Source organism: Cyanistes caeruleus, chromosome 6 (genome assembly GCF_971803275.1).
Source record: "Cyanistes caeruleus chromosome 6, bCyaCae1.hap1.1, whole genome shotgun sequence".
Lineage (NCBI taxonomy): Eukaryota > Metazoa > Chordata > Aves > Passeriformes > Paridae > Cyanistes > Cyanistes caeruleus.
The window spans coordinates 23,109,204-23,126,602 of record NC_141706.1 but is presented as its reverse complement, the minus strand read 5'-3'; the positions used below and the strand labels follow the sequence as shown (position 1 = coordinate 23,126,602).

Genomic DNA, 17,399 nt, shown 5'->3' with positions numbered 1-17,399 from the left:
TTACAATACTGATACACAATTCCTGAAATTTCACCTCCCAGCAGAAGCTTTGAGGGGTAGGGAGAGTATTTTAAGGCAAAACGAGTTCTTAAAGTTGAGCAGCCCTTTTGTAGGGCAAAATTTCTAAAATAATCTAACTCTTTTCAGGCTGCCACAAACACCTGTGTTCTTAACTGGTAAACTCCCAGACTAAGGTTCAAACAGGCCCAAACAGGCTACCTAATCCACATTTCCATCACTAATATGGAAAATCCTGTAAGTTCTTTTTCAGCTTCATGTTTCTAAAATCTGTTCCATACAAACTGAATTCCCTTTAATGTTCCAGTTCTTCAGCACTCTTACATGAAATGCTTGAATTCTTTTCACAGACTAGTCTCCAGAACAGTAAAAACCACCACTGTGATGTTTTCATTACCCCAAGACTTTGAGAAAACTCAAGCAGAGAGAAAGTATTACAGATCTGGCACCAAGACGGAGCACCTGTGCTCCATGCAGTTTTCTTTTAAGCAGTAACAAAAGGAACAGTGATCAAGGAATGTGGCTTTACACAGTGCCTGTGACCTGACACAGCAGTTAAATTTCAATAGCCTGTCCATTTGGACTAATGTAGCTGAGCACTTCTTGCCCTTTTTTTGCAGATTCTATGGGATATTTATGATCATTCTTCTCATTAAAAGTACAAGTCTCGGAGTCTGAGCAAAATGTAAGGGCAGGTAGCTCCTGGGTGTCTAATTCTACTTTCCACACAAAAAACTATAGGCCAAGGTTGCTTAGATTCCCACCTTAATTTGTTTTCTTGTCCCATCTCTTAGCCTTTCTTTTGGCTTGCAGTAACTTTCAGTCATGGTGGATATGGTTACTGGGTGTGTAATTTCATGTAATTTCAAGGTTATAGAGACTTCAGGATTAAGCATGCAGTGGCCTCTTCTGAACTATCTTGTCACCCAGAAAATAAGAAAATGCTTTTTAAAAAGAGGTAGAATCTGCTCTAGCCTAAACCCCATAAAAGTTCTAATTATTAAAGCAGAAAATTCATATGCTTCTCTTTGTTCTGCTATGCCATATTTTTCCACCAGGAAGGCTGTTTAAAGAAAAACCTTTCAAGTAGAAAATCTCAAGGGCCCAACCTCCTGATGAGATGACTTTCTGTACAGGGAGTCTCTCTTACGTGAGGAAGTGCCAATAGGTCAAAGAGACCTGTGTGCACAATCACCAATCAGCCGTGTCATTACTCCTTGTACGTGGATTTTGAAAGATCTACATCTTCTTAAAGAAAAACAGAAAGGAGCAGCTGGACTCATTCCTTGCAAACAGGAATAACTAATGTCCTTGATTTGTTCACAAAAAGTCAAGGAGCCCTATGGCAAGATGAGAGGTTAGGAGCTTTGTGTCCATTCTGAGGAAAAATGTAAGAAAACATTCAACTACCTCCTACCAAAATTGAAGTACTGAAGGCATTCATCATGTATTTTAATGGACAATCAATGATAGATATCCATTCCCTCCTTTCCCACTGCCTGCTACAGATCACCTTTTCATTAAATGACATCTGTTTCAAACTGTGTGGTAGACACAAATCTGATAGATCAAATAAATCTTTAATGTAACTTTCCTGAATTCTATGACATCACGCAAAGGATTAAAAAAGATAATCCATGTTGTTCTTGAATTCTACTGAAAATTTAGAATGTATGATTGTTATAACTACCAGCTATTTAAAATATTTTGCCAAAATCACTTTGGATGTTTTTTATCATATGGATTATTGGCACAAACTGCCTGACAAATGAAATGTTTTCCTAGATAATATTGCTTTATTAGCAGACCACACATTATTTCCCTAGAGTTATTTTCTAGGCAGATGGTAAAACACCATCTTATAGTGGCTACTCATTTCAAGAAGCAGTACCAGTTTTGCCTGAAAAGAACTGGATTGTTAGAGGATTTCCAAGCTCAACCTCCCAGTGCTTGGACTGATTTAGGATGCCCATAACTCTTTACAGCACATATGGAATCACCTTTTGACAGAAGGATATGATAGAAATGCAACTGCCAGGCATCAGTACAGTGGCTGGCTATGAAGGACATTAATCCACCAGATACGTCCTATTTGAGCACGTCTTTTACCAAGTTTGTAGCAAAAATACAGTTTTGTGAGTCACTGGTACATTACATTAGCTTCATGATGGCTTATCTTCAGTGAGTCAGTGGTGATAAAGAAGCTGAGTTAATATTTACCTATTGTATTTACTAAAATCACATACCCTTTAATGGCAAATGATCCATGAAATGGGCTGTAAAGGGGCCAAGAGGAATTGTTCTTTTTGCTAATACAGCTGCAGAAGAGGGAAGGCCTCTTATCTTGCAGGGTCCAATAAAGGGAAGAGTTATTAATCCCAGTTTGTCACTGCAGGGGGAATAGTTATAACTTGCATGCCAATAGCAATGATTCAGTGGTAAGTGACCAACACAGTCTGTAAGCTCCCTGTCAAGTCTGCATTTCCTCCTGAAAAGCTTCCATGTATTTCTCCCGAAAACCTCAGTGTTTCCACGCTTGAATATAAAAACTTCATTTGAATGCAAATATCCTTCCCCTGTCAGTAGCCCTGAAATCACTGCAGAGGATTGAAGCAAACAGTGATTTCTAAGAAGTGTAGCCTGCAGTATCTGTGGAGAAACCAGAAACAGCAGCTCTGGCTAGTCATTGACAGAAACTCTGCTCCCCAAGAAATGGCAAAAAGGAATGGCACAAATGACAGAGCTGACAAGCAGAGGTAAGAAAATGGCTAGGTACAGAGCAAGAGGACTGGGTTTCCCATTACTCTGAGTAGAGTTTTGCTCTTGCTTTTCTCAGGGGAGGATCCCAGATGACTGACACTACTGTCTCTGCTGAGTAGAGCATAAGTGGATGTTGGTTCAATGAATCTTTTTTTTTATTCTGTCTGTTCCTTTAACAGTTTTAACATGTGCTGTTCATGTTCTTCCCAGTCCCCTAAGTGCTAAGTGGGGCTTAAAGGGGGAAATCATGCCTTAGCTCATTCTTCCTGCCCATCCTCGCATTACCTTGAATCACCCCACATGTGAACACAAAGGGCTGGAAGTTGTAGAGGCCAACCTCACTATGTCTTTGTCGTCAAAGGACTACTCCAACCTGAAGGCGCACTTTGGCAAGTAGTTATTACAGGGTTCCTGCTGCTTTTGTGCAACTCAGTGGGAATAAATTTTTTTTTCCCAGGATCAGGAATCATACTCCTAGAGTCTGATTCTTCCTTCTACTCTCATACCAAAATGAATGAAATAGGTACTTTGATTTCCTGGGTGGGAATGGGAAAAGAAGAGGACAGTGGTTGAAGAAACATGGATTTTATCTCAGCAGAGTTCAGATTTTAACACTAGCATTGACTTTGGAAAATTAATATATTTCATCTATCCACCTTTACCCTCAACTTAGTCTCTTAGCCCCTCTTAGTCTGTATCTGTGGTCTACTGACCTGTATGCTTTTCCTCCTGGGCTTAACAGCCTTTCCCAACACCTGCCATTGGCCCTGTTCTGTGGTCTGAAGAAGAATTCAGTGTGAAAATTACCAGGGGAATCTGTTGAATTTGAGTATTGATATTTCACTGTATTCAATTTCAGGTCATATTTCCAATGTCATATTCTTATGGTTAAGTTTATCTACTAGATATTGTCCTAGCTTACTTTGTACCTATTTGGACAGAGTTCAGGAGGGAAGATGTGTTGTGATCAAAAGGAAAAGCAGCAGCAGTCCATGACTGCCATCACCAGTGCCATAAAGTCTGTTGGTTCTGTACTCCAGCCAAAATGGCAGGGCTTCAAGAACTACCTTCCAGTAGTGCCCTGCCTCAAGTGTGACTGACAATGGAATTAATGAGACGTGGGCAGTGGCAAAGGGGTAACACGAACTCATGTTTCATGTCCTGCACAATGATCACGCAGGCTGGTGCAGAGTTTTCTTTAGAGCAAGGGCAGCAGCAAATCTTCATCAGGCAGAAGCTGTCACCTGCAATTCTGCAAAGCACCTTGTACCTGTGTAGGGCAGCAGCTGGCAGGAGCAGTGGGCCAGCTTTGGGACACTTCACTTTGGCAATAGCACAAAGCCTGATAAAGCAGTGAGCAAGACACTGTTCCCAAGGCCCAGCTTGCTGCCTGCCAACTAGATAAAAGGCATTCATATCCATATTCCCCAATGGATGAATGGGCAGGCTTGACCTGAGGCCTTGCAAGAAGGGGCAAAACTGTGTCCACCTTAAACTGTACTTGTGCCCACTTAACTACTGGCAATCACTCTGGTTTTACTCTTTTCCCAAAGGGAATAGAGTAGCTGGAAGAGTGGAAATGTCTGTTATCCATGTTTGATTTTCTGGGACGAGGTGAGAGGCTTCTTCTCTTGTCAGGAGCAGTTCACCCATGGCACAGATGAGGAAAAGAAAAGCAAGGTCAGTTTGTGTCAACAAAGCAAGTAAAAAGGACTCTAAAATTACTGATATCAAAATATCTGACAGGATGTCCTACTAGGGGCTGTAGAGCTCATGACTGAGCTTACTGGATTTTTTTATGGGTATGTGGTAGGGTATTAAAGTACTTTGAGAGCACCAAGGGACCTTTTTGCAGCAGTGTAATTTAGGTGGTGAAGGAGTGAACTGTGGTCTACATTATGATGGGACTTGGACACTGCTCCTTAATGGTATTTGGAGAATCCACCACCTCTATGTGCACAAAGAATAAATTAAATCCCATTTGTCCAGTTGAGGTGAGAATTTTTGCACTTTTGGTTTTGTTTCTGGTCTATTGAAGCAGTATATCTGGCCTTTTTCTGCAAGATATTTTGGATACAATTCTTAAAGAACAATGTCCTCCTGCCAAAAGATTTCGCTCTAAATAAACCCTACATTATGCCTGACCTGATAATACTTTTTGCTCTATTTAGAAATTGCCATTAAAACTGGTAGAGGCAACAAACACATTTTCTTGTGCTGAGGGACTCTGCTGATGTGCGCAACAGAGAAAAACTCTGAAAGAGGTCAGTGATTGCTTGTAACTAATCAGATGTTATAAAAAATGAAAACTATTGCTGTCAAAGAAATAACAACCATCAGAGGAGGGTGAGGGGATCTATTTTCAAAGGGGGAAATTAGAAACAGACAACTCTCTGTCCCCATAAAGCAAGAAAGAACTGTATACCTGTCCTGTCTGAAAGAGAGGAGTTTTCTGGGTGCTAATAATGAATGACTGAAAGAAAATTTAATGAAGCTCCACCTTTCAGGGACCCTGCCATCGATGTTTTGTTCTCATGCCAAACTCCTGGACTATAAAATCTGCCTATAAGCCAAGAAAAAACACTTCCCTGAAAGGATTTTCAAGTTACGACTTCATGGCAAGATGGAAATAAAAAATGGGAGATCATTTTGGATCTTCTGCCTCATTTGGAGTTTTTGCAAGGGCAAAGAACCAGTTCAGATAGGTAAGAAAATAATTTAATTCTTGCATTAATTGCACTCATATGGCTCTCCAAAGGTGAGAAATAGAGTTGATAAATGAAAATGTGTAACATATTCACGTAAGAGCTGTAGACATGCCAGATACTGTTAAACATTGTACATTTTTATCCTTATTGTCAACTATTTAAGAATTTTACCTTTTTTCTTTAATTACTAGGTAGTGTATCAACTGTTTTATGTCCTAAGTGACTAATCTTAAAGAGGAGACCCTCTGGATGCAGTTTTCACCAAAAAACAAAATGAAAAGATGGTGACACCCTTTTCAACACATTTCACACATATTCTTCATAGAAGAAATACTTAAAATATCACCAGCTAGGCTTGATTGACCTGTAAGAAATGCTGCATTAGCAAGAATCACAGTTTTGTGGTCTGCTGCACTGCTACCTCCTGGTTTGATTCTTAATGTCTTACACCTTTCCCAGCTGCTTAATACACAGTTGATGTACCAGTTATTGCTGCCTTAGTAGTTGCAGCAATTTCACTTCCAGGACATCCAAACTTTCTCATTTGTCCTTGCTGCTGTGTAGAAAAGTGCTAATTTGCCCTACTCCAGTGCTGCAACCACCCATGACAGTAGCAGACCCTTTAAAAAGGTGTTTCTGCAAGGACTTACTGGGCACTTGATTGTGAGCTGCACATTTATAACATAAGGACCTGAATTTCTCAGTTCTTCCCTGCTGATTCTTAGGCAAGAACATTTAATAATATTTTAGAATTCACTGAGTAAATGAGTAACTCTTTTTGATTTATTCTGTGGTGGATTTTGCTATGTTGATATTCCTAAACATGCTACCTGAACAACACAAATAAATTTGCCCATTTCATTTGTCATTCTTTCAGAAAAAAATGTTGAAAGTATTTTGTAGCAAGCATATATAATTTAATTCAAGGTAATTCATGTTTTCTTTGTGAAGCTCAGTGGTGTGAATTGTGAAAACTGCTTCCTGAAGTAATGTCTTATAGGCACTTAGAGTATGTATCTAAACCTTTGACAGAGGTACAACTTAGAGGTCCAAAACATGAGTTTGGTTGAGAAGGAAAACCAAATATTTCTTAGCCAACAGCTAAAGCTGGTAGCAGCCTCAACCACTGAGATCAGCAGCTGCCACTTTGCTGTAAATTCATGCCATCTGTGATATCTCCAGAAAGCACTCAATACAAAGTCTTGCCTGAGTTAAATGAGATTTAGACATCCAGAATGGGATTCTCCTCATCCACTTCACATATCTACAGTGCAAATATGTCTACAGCATAAATATAGACACAGCCTTTCTAGACAATGGAGAGATGCATGTGCTTTTCAGCATCTTCTTGCTAGGCACATATGTAAGATGAGAAAGCTGAACCTCTTCTGTTTCTCACTGTTAACTTCAAAGGAGACTGGGCTAATCTACTCACATTGCAGGTATCTCTGTACTTCAAAAGTCATGGACTTCAAAAGTTCAGTGAGATGAAACTGCTTCCCACAGGCTAGTATCTTCCAGGAGTTATCATTTTTCCTTTGAAAATCTCCTCTTTAATGTTTTTCAACAAAAAAGGGTAAGGACCTCATATGGGGTGGATTTCTAAGCTCCCCTACTATGATTTTTCTTTAGTCCAGGTCTCCACTGTCAGTAGGAGCGAATGTGCCACCTGGGGCAATTTTCACTTCCATACATTTGACCACGTAAAGTTTACTTTTCCTGGAACCTGCACATACGTCTTCGCTTCACACTGCAATGACAGCTACCAGGACTTTAACATTCAGATCAGGCGCAGTGCCAAGAACAGCTTCCTGATCTACTTCACTGTCACCATTGATGGAGTGGTCCTGGAGGTGAAGGAGACAGGAATCACAGTGAACGGGAAGAAGTGAGTAAAGGTTTTTTTGCGCTGCATTTTCATTGCCACGTGTTAGGTGGTGTGGCTGGAAAGCAGTGGCTGTGTATGCCCACAGCCTTTTGAACAGAGTGTTGTGAAGAGTCTCCCCCATAGAGGTTGAGAAGGCAAGAGCATTTAAACTAAACTACACATCCCAGGGACCAACACCAACAAGTTAAGAGACACCAACAGAGAGTAATGTGTATGTAATAAAAACAGAAAGTATTTTAAGGTTCCCTTAATGCTGCTTTGATTTGAGAGGGAGGGAAGGAGGAAAGTACATAAACCCCAACACATTATTTATAAAAAGTTGAGGTTTTGTAGAAACTCGGTGTTTTTTCTTTTTCTCAAAACGTTATTTCTGTGGTATTAACCCTACTGGTTTATGTTGCTGTTCAGGAACAGATGGTTCTTTCAGGAATAGTTTTCTGTTTCCAGATAGATTAGTCTAGAAAATTGCACTGCTTTGCAGATTTTTAGAAAGTTTTAGAAAATTTTGCCAATTTTTAGAAGCCAAAATCCACACCTTTCATTCCAATTCAAAATGAACCACAAAGAAAACTGCAAAGAGACAGGTAAAAATATTCCCTAAGTAAAAATCATATGCAACAATATCTGAAAGCTGGGCACAATATTAAGGGCAGTCCTCATGAGAAGTGCACAGTCCTGTTCCTAGCAAAGAATTATGAAGGGCCTAGGCAACCTTTGACTCTGGGAAAACCCCTCACAGTTTTGTTGGAGAGAAAATTGCAAGCATATGTGCTGTCTTGACAGCCTTCTAGAAGCAACCAAATATAGAATAGCACCACTCTGTTGTAATTATAGCACCAAAGCCCATATGTGTCTCCTAAATCAAAGGGGCAAGAAATCTCCTATCTTCTAGCTATTCTGAATTTCTAAGTTTTTAGGCTGTTGCAAAATGAATGGTAATTGTCTTGGTAAGATGGAAAAGTAATGTAGGTCTGAGTTACATCAGTACATGAGTAACAGAACAGAGTTGTTTCTGAATCCCAAATGTCAAGGAAATCCTGGAAGGATGATGATAACCTGCAGTGTCCTCATGTGGAGGGCCATTTTCCCAATATTGTCATCTTGCTCTTTATAAGCTTTTGAGTTATATCCTTGGGTTTGGCTGCCTTTTTTAGTCAAATGGCTGATGTAGTATTGACAAGAGACCAAAACACATGGAGTTGTGGATTAAGGCTAGCAGAAGGTCACAGTGGACAATGTAATGCATTGTGTGGATGAAGTTTGACTTTGCAAAGAGTGCAAGAGTGCGTGTCTTATGTAGTTCCTTTTAACTCTAGTTTTCCTTCCTATATGTCTACGAGGATTTCATCAGTCTGTTTTTTCACTGCAATCTGTTTTGTCCCCTCAAATTTCCAGGATCACCATGCCTTTCAGCTTGAAGAGCATTCTGATTGAGGACACCTGTACTTACTTCCAAGTCACTTCCAATCTGGGCCTGACACTCAAGTGGAACTGGGCTGACACTCTCCTAGTATGAACAGCCAGTTAGTTGTTTTCCTCCTGGTGAACCTCATCAGTAATGAGAAGCAGGGCTGGATGCAGGCACTGGGTTGATATATGAAATTATGGAAGGGAGATATCACTCTATCCAAAAGCTGATAGAGAAATACCAAATTGGGCAACAGTTTCACAGGGCAGGGGTATGGAGGCACAACCCTGTAGCATTTCCAACTGATTTTATATAACAGAAGGGTTAACCCTGGATATAGCACATCTGTAGTTAGTTCCTTGCTCAGTGGGGTACTGGCAGCAACAGCCCTCCAGCTCTGAATTGCTACTCTGTCTTGCTCACATGTGTGGGAAACCTATCTGTGTGATCACTTCATTCCTGGGCCCTTTCACTCCAAAGTGATTCTACGTGGGAATTCTCCTCTAAAAATCTACCCTGCAGTGTCCTCTTCTGCAACAGTACATTTACGTTTTTGTGTGTGAACACTTATCCTTCACAATCACGACTGAGATTAAGTAAATGGAAGTTATATGTACGTCATGTTTTACCATTCACAGAGGTAGAAAGAAGGTAAAAGGTGAATAGAGAGAAAAAAATATCAGGAAGTAATCAAGTGATACTGAAATTCTGATTTATTGCAGTATTTGCTTTCACCCTTCTCATGTACTAATACCTAAAGTGTTAAAGGCAGTATCTGTACATTACTGTAGAGTGGACACAACAGTAGAAAAAGCACTGCCTTTTTTTTTGGTGGACCTGAGTGGCACCAGTACTGTTCCCCAAGCATGTAGAAGTGATTAAGTGCAATAGTTTTCTCTAGCAAGGCAACAGTGTGCTAACCTGGCTGTTTATTTCCACTAAGTATGGGCAAAACAAGTAATGCTGAGCAGAACCATGCCTAGAAATGCTATAAAATTTTCCATCACCCTATGGACTAGAAAACCCATTACATATGCCTAAAAGTTAACCAGAAGCTGCTTCTTTACAGCATTCAGCAATAGAGCACAGTTATTTGACCTGCCCAGAGAGGAGTTGTGGTACCCCGCAAGATGTACCAAATGTCTGTATACCAGTGTCTCTATACTGGGAGAAACTGGTCCAGAGATGAATCCAGTATTCCACATGCTTCAGTTACCTCTTTAGTGGGTAGGAATGACAGGATTCTCTTCCCATTTGAATTAAATCTGTCTGCAGATAAGTTTTATGAGAGATTTGTACCAGAAAAGGAGATTGGTACGAACTGGGAATGAGCATTTCTGCCACTGCCCTTTTCTGTTGTGAATCACTTTGCTTCAAGGGTTGCTGATATGGGAAAAAGTCTTTAAACTCTGTGTTTCTTCTTTTGTAGCTGGACCTGGAAGAAACATATAAAGAGAAAATATGTGGTCTGTGCGGGAACTATGATGGCAATGAGAAGAATGATTTGATTTTGGATGGTAGGTCATAGATACAGCATATTTCACCCAGAACAGACCTCCTTATACATAACATGAAACTTGATATCTGTTTCCTCTGATATCTGAGCAGACTTTCAGATTTCATTACAGGCATATAAAGGTTTACATATACAGGAGATGTATTTTAAAAGGTTCTGAGATGATTTGGGATTTTCTGCTCTTTTCATATTTGTAAGAGTCTCCAACCACTTTGACCAAAATTAATTGCTTGTCTATCATGCAGTAACATTTCCAGGTTCCCCACTGACAATAACATACTCTAAGGAAATGCATGAGTGCATTTTCTGTTCTTCTATTTTAATCATTCCATGTGTGATTATTTTTGCCTCTATAATGAAATGAAAGCATCAGAGAAAAACAAAGTATCTTGGAAGAAACTGTGGTGCCATCCACTGACACCTTCAGATATTGCAAATAGCTGAGCCTATAATGCTGCAGCAGGTTGTATGGATGGAAAGAAACCTTCATCCCGGGCTATCAGCTGCAGGATTGAATCCAAAGTTATAACAACATCCCTTTATGTGGTATGTAAACTCTGTAAGGTCAAACACACCCAAAACAAAGGGAAGTCTTTGGAAATGATCAGAAGTAACAGAAAGTTCAAGAGTTTCACATGATTTTAAATGCCCTTTTAAAGGCTGACAGCAGGCCTTGATACAAGTGTGCCAGATTCCTGACTCTAGCCCTAGAAGAAGGTTATATTAGGCTGTCATCCTCTATAAAATATGGATGCTGGTTAAATTTGGGCATCTCTTTAAGTACATAGTGCCTTTGAGCCCAAAGAGTAAGTGCATTTTTATAGCCTGTTAATTGACCTAAAGAATTGTGGGAAGTTACTGAAATGCATCTGGGGATTTTTGCAGGGTATAAAATGCATCCGAGACAGTTTGGGAACTTCCACAAAGTAGAGGATCCATCACAAAAGTGTGCTGATGTGAGCCCAGATGACCACACTGGAAGACATCCCAGGAGGAAAGACAACAGATGCAGCGCATATGTAAGTGTTTGGGACCAAGAAATACAAACCCTCCTGACCTACAGTGTTGAAGAGACCGTTGAAACAAATTTCAATTACAGAGGATGCACTAAACTGAATTTTTCAGAACTCTACACATGAATTTGAGCAAGATCATGATCTTACAGCTAAAAGAATATCCTGTTATGGTGTTAAAGAAATAGATATTGGGAAAAAACCCAATTGAATGACAGCTTCCAGTACTAGGCAAAGGACCTTGTGGCAGAAAGTTAGACTGGATAATCTCCTGAGATCCCTTCTAACTTGAATTATTCTGTGACCCTGGAACTATGTCATCAAAAATCGTGATGTATATTCAAAAACCTAAAATGTAGTAAAATGTCAAGTATTGCTTTTCTTTCTCTTCTGCTTTTGTTTTGTTGTTGTTGGTTTTGTTTGTTTGTTTTTGTTTTTAATAGAAAAAAGGATGCAAGAAACTTATGTCCCGTTTTGGAAACTGCCCCAGAGTGGTTGCCTTTGATGACTACATAGAGACATGTGCTGAGGATATGTGCCACTGTGCAGTTAATTCTTCTCACTCTGATTTGGTTTCCAGCTGCATATGCAGCACTTTAAACCAGTACTCTCGAGACTGTGTCCTGAGGAAGGGAGACCCTGGGGAATGGAGGACCAAAGAACTCTGCTGTAAGTAGCTACTGCTCTGGAGACTTACTTCAGGTTAGACATTTACACAAGTATTCTGATCCCAGCAGAGCAAAGCTAGGAGCTCTGGTAACTATCTTGAATCAATCTGTGAAAGTACTTCAACACAAACATAGTTAATGGAAAAGCTTCTACAGATTTAACTTGATTTTGCTTCTTAAATTAGAACCATTGCCCACCTCCTTACATCTTACAACTAGGTTTTCTCAAGTTCTTTTTTTTTAATATTACTATGCACAGCTAGCTCATAAAGAGCCTTATTTCAACATGGTGACAACTAGGCAGAAGTAGTTACTGAGACTAGCAATATGTTTGTATTTATCTTATCCTGTGTTTTCATACTCAGTAGTCCAGTTACTGAGCAAGAAATCTCTATAAATCCAGGGGGAAGGCTACAGGTAGTTCACCCAAACTGCTGGTGTGGATTGGGATAGCAAATTAATGCCAGAAGAACTGATGCTTCAGGCAAAAATAAACTCTTATAACTCCCTAAATGATTCTGGTGTTCTTTGCTTGTATGGTGACTTCAGCTGACCTTGAGCTAGTAAAGTAATGTGAAATAATTCATATTTCCCAGCAGCACTGTTTTGTCCAAAAGATAAAGTAAGAGTGGCCATAAAACATTCCTTTAAGAGGTTAAACAAACACGACATATCTAGATAGAAGGTCTTGCAAACAAGATATGGAGTAAAGGAGGAAGAGGGGGTTGGGTAGTGACACAACAATTTGAGAAATCTTATAAATACATCATTAACATACTCACTCCATTTTGGTTTGGTCTTGCAGATCAGGAATGCCCTAACAACATGGAGTACATGGAATGTGGAAATTCCTGTGCTGACACATGTGCAGATCCAGAAAGGAGCAAGATTTGTAAAGCCCCATGTACAGATGGCTGTTTCTGCCCTCCTGGTAAGGCAGCTCACTTCTGCCAATGATCACACACATCAAGGGACAAAAAGGGAGGTTTCTCTCTTTCTTTAGCATTTCACACAACAAATAAACTGCTTCTTCTAGCATAATTTACCAACTTTCTTCTTGGAAGAGCCAGATTTCTAAAGATTCGAGATCCAGACACTGGAGAAGGGAGGCAAAGACTTTTAAGGACTAGACAGGGAAAAAATAGTGCATATATGGAAAGAGGTGTTCTACAGACAGTAAGACTGCAGCTGAAGATGTCTTGTGAGATGCCTCCCTGCTATGACACTAAATATTGCTGTAGCTTAAGTGACACAAAACATAACTGCATTTCCAGGTATGCACATGTGTAAATTTGCACATGAAATAGTCTAAGATAAGGCCCTGATTTCTGTTATATTCACAATTAGAAAAGGATGGAAATTGGCTCACACCTTTACAATCTGGCACTTGATAATCCTGCCCACAGTGAAAAATTTCATAACAGGAAATGTTCCTTGAGTTCTGCATTGCTTTCATTTGAGTTCTAGTAAGAAATATTTTCTACACATTAACATCTGAAAGGACCTGGTGTGGTGTTTTCATTTAAAAGTATCCCATTCATTTTAAGAAATGCTGAGTACTCCATTTTTTTCCATACTCTAATCTTCCTTGATGGTATTTCCCAGACTCACCAAAGGAATATTAACTAGCCATTGTCTGAACAGGAACGATCCTTGATGACCTCAGCAGCAAGAAGTGCATCCCCAGAGACAGCTGTCCCTGTACATTTCAAGGCAAAGTCTACTCATCTGGAGGAACTTACTCCACTCCCTGCCAGAACTGGTACTCTTGTGGTCTTGATTGCACTAACAAGGGAGAAGTATTTGTTTCAAAACATTGATGAGTTGCATTCTCTACTTTCTTCTTTCTCTCTCTCTTTTTTTTTTTTTTTTTTTTTAATAGTTTGTCTTTTTGTCTTAAATAACAATTCAAAACCTTGCTCTGAATGGTTTTCCTAAATGTAGGAAAACTTAGTGGTATTCCTCAATCACACACAGTTATTACCCACCCTCACTGGAAACTGCTTGTGAAAACTGAGATCAAGATCTCAGAATGTAGACAAATTAGACTCTTTACTGATTAATTCAGAGACTTTGGCCACAAGAGTGAGATGAGAAGTAATGCCATGTTAATAAGTGGCACTTCCACCAACATGTGGATTTCCATAAGACTGTTTAGAGGCCAGATCTTAGAAGTCCTGATCCTTGAGAATGATTTGATTTAGAAAAACACCCGGCAGCTTGAACCCATCTCCATTCTGCACTGGTGAAAGGTGATCAGATCTTAGGTATATTACTCTCAAAACAGTTTTATTTTTTCCTCTGTATGTGTTATCTGGGCTCCTGTGTGACAACAATTTTTGACCATTGGTTAAAGCTTTACTATAAGGAGGAATGAAATGTGGTATAGTGAATGGCCAAACATTTTGCAAGCCCCTTTGGATTAATATATCCGGTACTTTTTTTCACTTTGAGGAGAAAATGCTCCTCAAATCCCAGAAATTTTGACTAATTGAACTTAATGGGCTTTGGGTGGTTCCCATCTTGCCACCTCTACGTTTACTCCTCTCAAAGCCCAAGCCTATGTGGCTGGACTGTTTTCTTCTTGTGTGCATAGGTGTGAGAACTGCTCATTATCTCAGGTCCTCCACAACTTGCTACTGAAACTTCACATCAGTGACTCGATGAACAATTGTATCAGTAGCACAAGATGTTGCAAGACCCTGCTTGAAAGGGTTCTTTCTTTCTTTAAAAAGTCAAGTAAACAGTTGAGGCCCAGAAAACCATTTCTTGCTTTCCCATCTCAGTGTGTCTCTGAGGGAGCCAGCCCAAAGCCCAGTGCGGTTAACTCTCTCACTGAGAGGAATTCAACCCTCACACTTTAAGGGCCAATTAGAAAGGCTTCCACCCACAGGTTTTTAATAAGAAGCCAAGATAATGAGCTAAAACTACAAAGAGTCCACATCTGTGCAGATTCAAATGGTGTATCACCTTTTCTCCCTCGAAGCTGTGTTTATTCTAATGGCTTCTTTTTGGGATTTGCACAGTACTTGCAAAGGAGGCCACTGGAGCTGTATCTCTCTGCCCTGCTCTGCAAGTTGCCACATAGATGGAGGATTCCACGTAACAACATTTGATAATAAGAGGTTCAATTTTCATGGCAACTGTCATTATGTCTTAGCTAAGGTATGAGCAATTTCTCTTTTCATTCCTGAGACTCCTGAGTAGTATGAGGCATTAAAGTGAGCTGGAGCTTTACATGACTTAATTAAATGGCACCAATCCAGCAGAGCACTTCAACACATGCTCAGTCTTAAACCCCATAAATTTTTGAATTTGCCATGGATTGCAAGTCAATTGCTGATGCTTAGCTTCAAAGTTTTGCAGCTTCAACATACTTGTACTTTTTTTATTTTAATTAAATAATTTTCTTAATGGAAGTATTATTGTTGATTCAAGCAGTTCTTTTGAAGTTTTCTTCATGCGTGACTGTCAGGGGAAGTGCATGAGCCAAAATTTCTGCAAAAAGATTGAATTATCTGTGAATGCCTGTAAATGAGATCCACACAGGCTGATAGCAAGGAAAAAGAGTGCAAAGGAAAACTAGCGAAATTATTGATTTTGGCAATGAAATAAACAGTTTGAAGTTAGATATAAAATACCCCAGTTCTTTCATTACTCCTTAGCCTTTCAGTGACGCCTTTTTCTCTTCAAGCTCCCAGCCTGTAGCATGCTAACAATGTCTGCACATACCTTTCTCATGTCTTCTCAGAACACTGATGACACAGTTGTGGTGATTGGGGAGATCATTCAGTGTGGGACTTCAAGGACAATGACTTGCCTAAAGAATGTATTGGTCACACTACGAAGAACTGTGAGTAATTTTCTTTAATTAGTGATACATAGGAGTTCACTTCTATTTTCCTTACATTCTCATATGGTGTCTGGCCACTGAGTTACACTGACCCCAGATGTGATGAGGTTTTGAAGACACTACTTCTCAATGCTTAATGAAGCTTGTCAGGTTGCTCTTGTCTGTCTCACATCATATGCATTCACTAATGTGGTCTTTTTTCCTTTTCCCTGCAGACTATAAAAATATGTTCCTGTGGAAATATCTACATGAACAATTTCATTGTGAAGCTGCCTGTAAGAAAAGGTAAATCCCCTTCTTCACACCTTCCACAGAATAGCCTATGTCTATTTGCAGAGGGATTCCTGCTCCTTTCTCTAAAAAGAAGATTATTTTACTCACTGTTAGGTGGATACTATGTCTGTTACTGCATGCACTGGCAAATGGAAGTTCCTGTTTACACAGCTTTGTAATTACAACATTTTTTGTTTTTCCCTTTCTACTTTAGATGGCATCACCATCTTCAGGCAATCTACATTTTTTATCAAAATCTTGAGCTCAGCTGGAGTGCAGATCCGAGTGCAAATGAAACCTGTAATGCAGCTCTCCATAACAGTGGATCATTCTTTTCAGAATCGCACATCTGGTAGGACATATATGGCTAAACCCTTCAATGTGCTGAAGAAAATCTCTGTGGTGTTTAGTGTGTGCAAATCATTTAGACTCCATCTGTTTAAACAGGCCTTCATCAGAGACTTGTGAAGTGCAGACTATGTTCTTGGTTTTGCTACCAATCTCCTGTCAACACCATATAAGATTTTTGTGCTTCTGTTTCCTGTTTGTGCAATGGAATTACACCCTGTCTCTCTGACCCATTTTGCTTTTCTTTTGGCATTTCCTTAATTTATAAGCCTTTGGGGAAGATAGTTTCTGTCTGCCAGTGCTTATTGAAGCACATTTAAGCAGTTCCAATCCCTGTGCTATCACTAAGTACTACTGTAACGCAGAAAAATAATAAATATGCTCTAAGCACAGGTCCTATCTGATTTATGGGAACATCAGGAAGTCTCTGAAAGAAAATGGCTTTCTCTCAGGCGAAGTCTAATACAGAGCTAAGAGTGTTCATCAAGAAGCCATTCATTTTTTCATGCATCTAGTGATTTCTTTTCTTTTGCCTTTATTTTTTTGCCTCCCACACAAGGTCTTTGTGGCAATTTCAATAACATCCAGACTGATGACTTCAGAACAGTCACTGGAGCTGTGGAAGATTCAGCTTCTGCTTTTGGTAACTCATGGAAAACTAGAGCCAGCTGTTTTGATGTTGAGGACAGCTTTGAAGATCCTTGTTCAAACAGTGTGGATAAAGGTACCAGGCTTTTCATCCCTGGCTTATCAGTGCAAAATAATTTTCACTTGAAGGATAATCAAAAAAGCTTTAGAAATCTCATAAACCTCTGCCTTTGAGGCTATTACTAAAGAAAAAATATTGTGTTTTGAAGGTCTTTGAGAGGATAGCTTTGCTTTCAAAACAAAAAGACAGCACTACTGGAGAAAGAGCCAACAAATTCATTGATGACTTGAAAAGCAC

At 39.6% G+C, this 17,399-nt stretch overlaps 1 protein-coding gene across 2 annotated transcripts in view; it reads left to right on the top strand.

Moving 5' to 3' along the window:
* Positions 1-2,406: 2,406 nt before the first annotated feature.
* Positions 2,407-17,399, top strand: part of LOC111930747 (mucin-5B) — a 45,072-nt gene continuing 30,079 nt past the window's right edge. Inside the window, exons 1-15 of one of the 2 annotated variants that reach the window (XM_023928922.2) lie at positions 2,407-2,774; positions 4,950-5,042; positions 5,286-5,483; positions 7,119-7,374; positions 8,770-8,884; positions 10,212-10,299; positions 11,184-11,317; positions 11,755-11,980; positions 12,785-12,910; positions 13,624-13,741; positions 15,006-15,144; positions 15,731-15,832; positions 16,048-16,117; positions 16,320-16,457; positions 17,013-17,177. In XM_023928922.2, coding sequence (XP_023784690.2) covers positions 5,402-5,483; positions 7,119-7,374; positions 8,770-8,884; positions 10,212-10,299; positions 11,184-11,317; positions 11,755-11,980; positions 12,785-12,910; positions 13,624-13,741; positions 15,006-15,144; positions 15,731-15,832; positions 16,048-16,117; positions 16,320-16,457; positions 17,013-17,177 — 1,759 coding nt within the window. In that variant the 5' untranslated portion in view covers positions 2,407-2,774; positions 4,950-5,042; positions 5,286-5,401. Of the gene's footprint in view, positions 2,775-4,949; positions 5,043-5,270; positions 5,484-7,118; positions 7,375-8,769; positions 8,885-10,211; positions 10,300-11,183; positions 11,318-11,754; positions 11,981-12,784; positions 12,911-13,623; positions 13,742-15,005; positions 15,145-15,730; positions 15,833-16,047; positions 16,118-16,319; positions 16,458-17,012; positions 17,178-17,399 lie in introns of those variants that run through there. The other variant, XM_086895682.1, reaches the window with a different exon arrangement.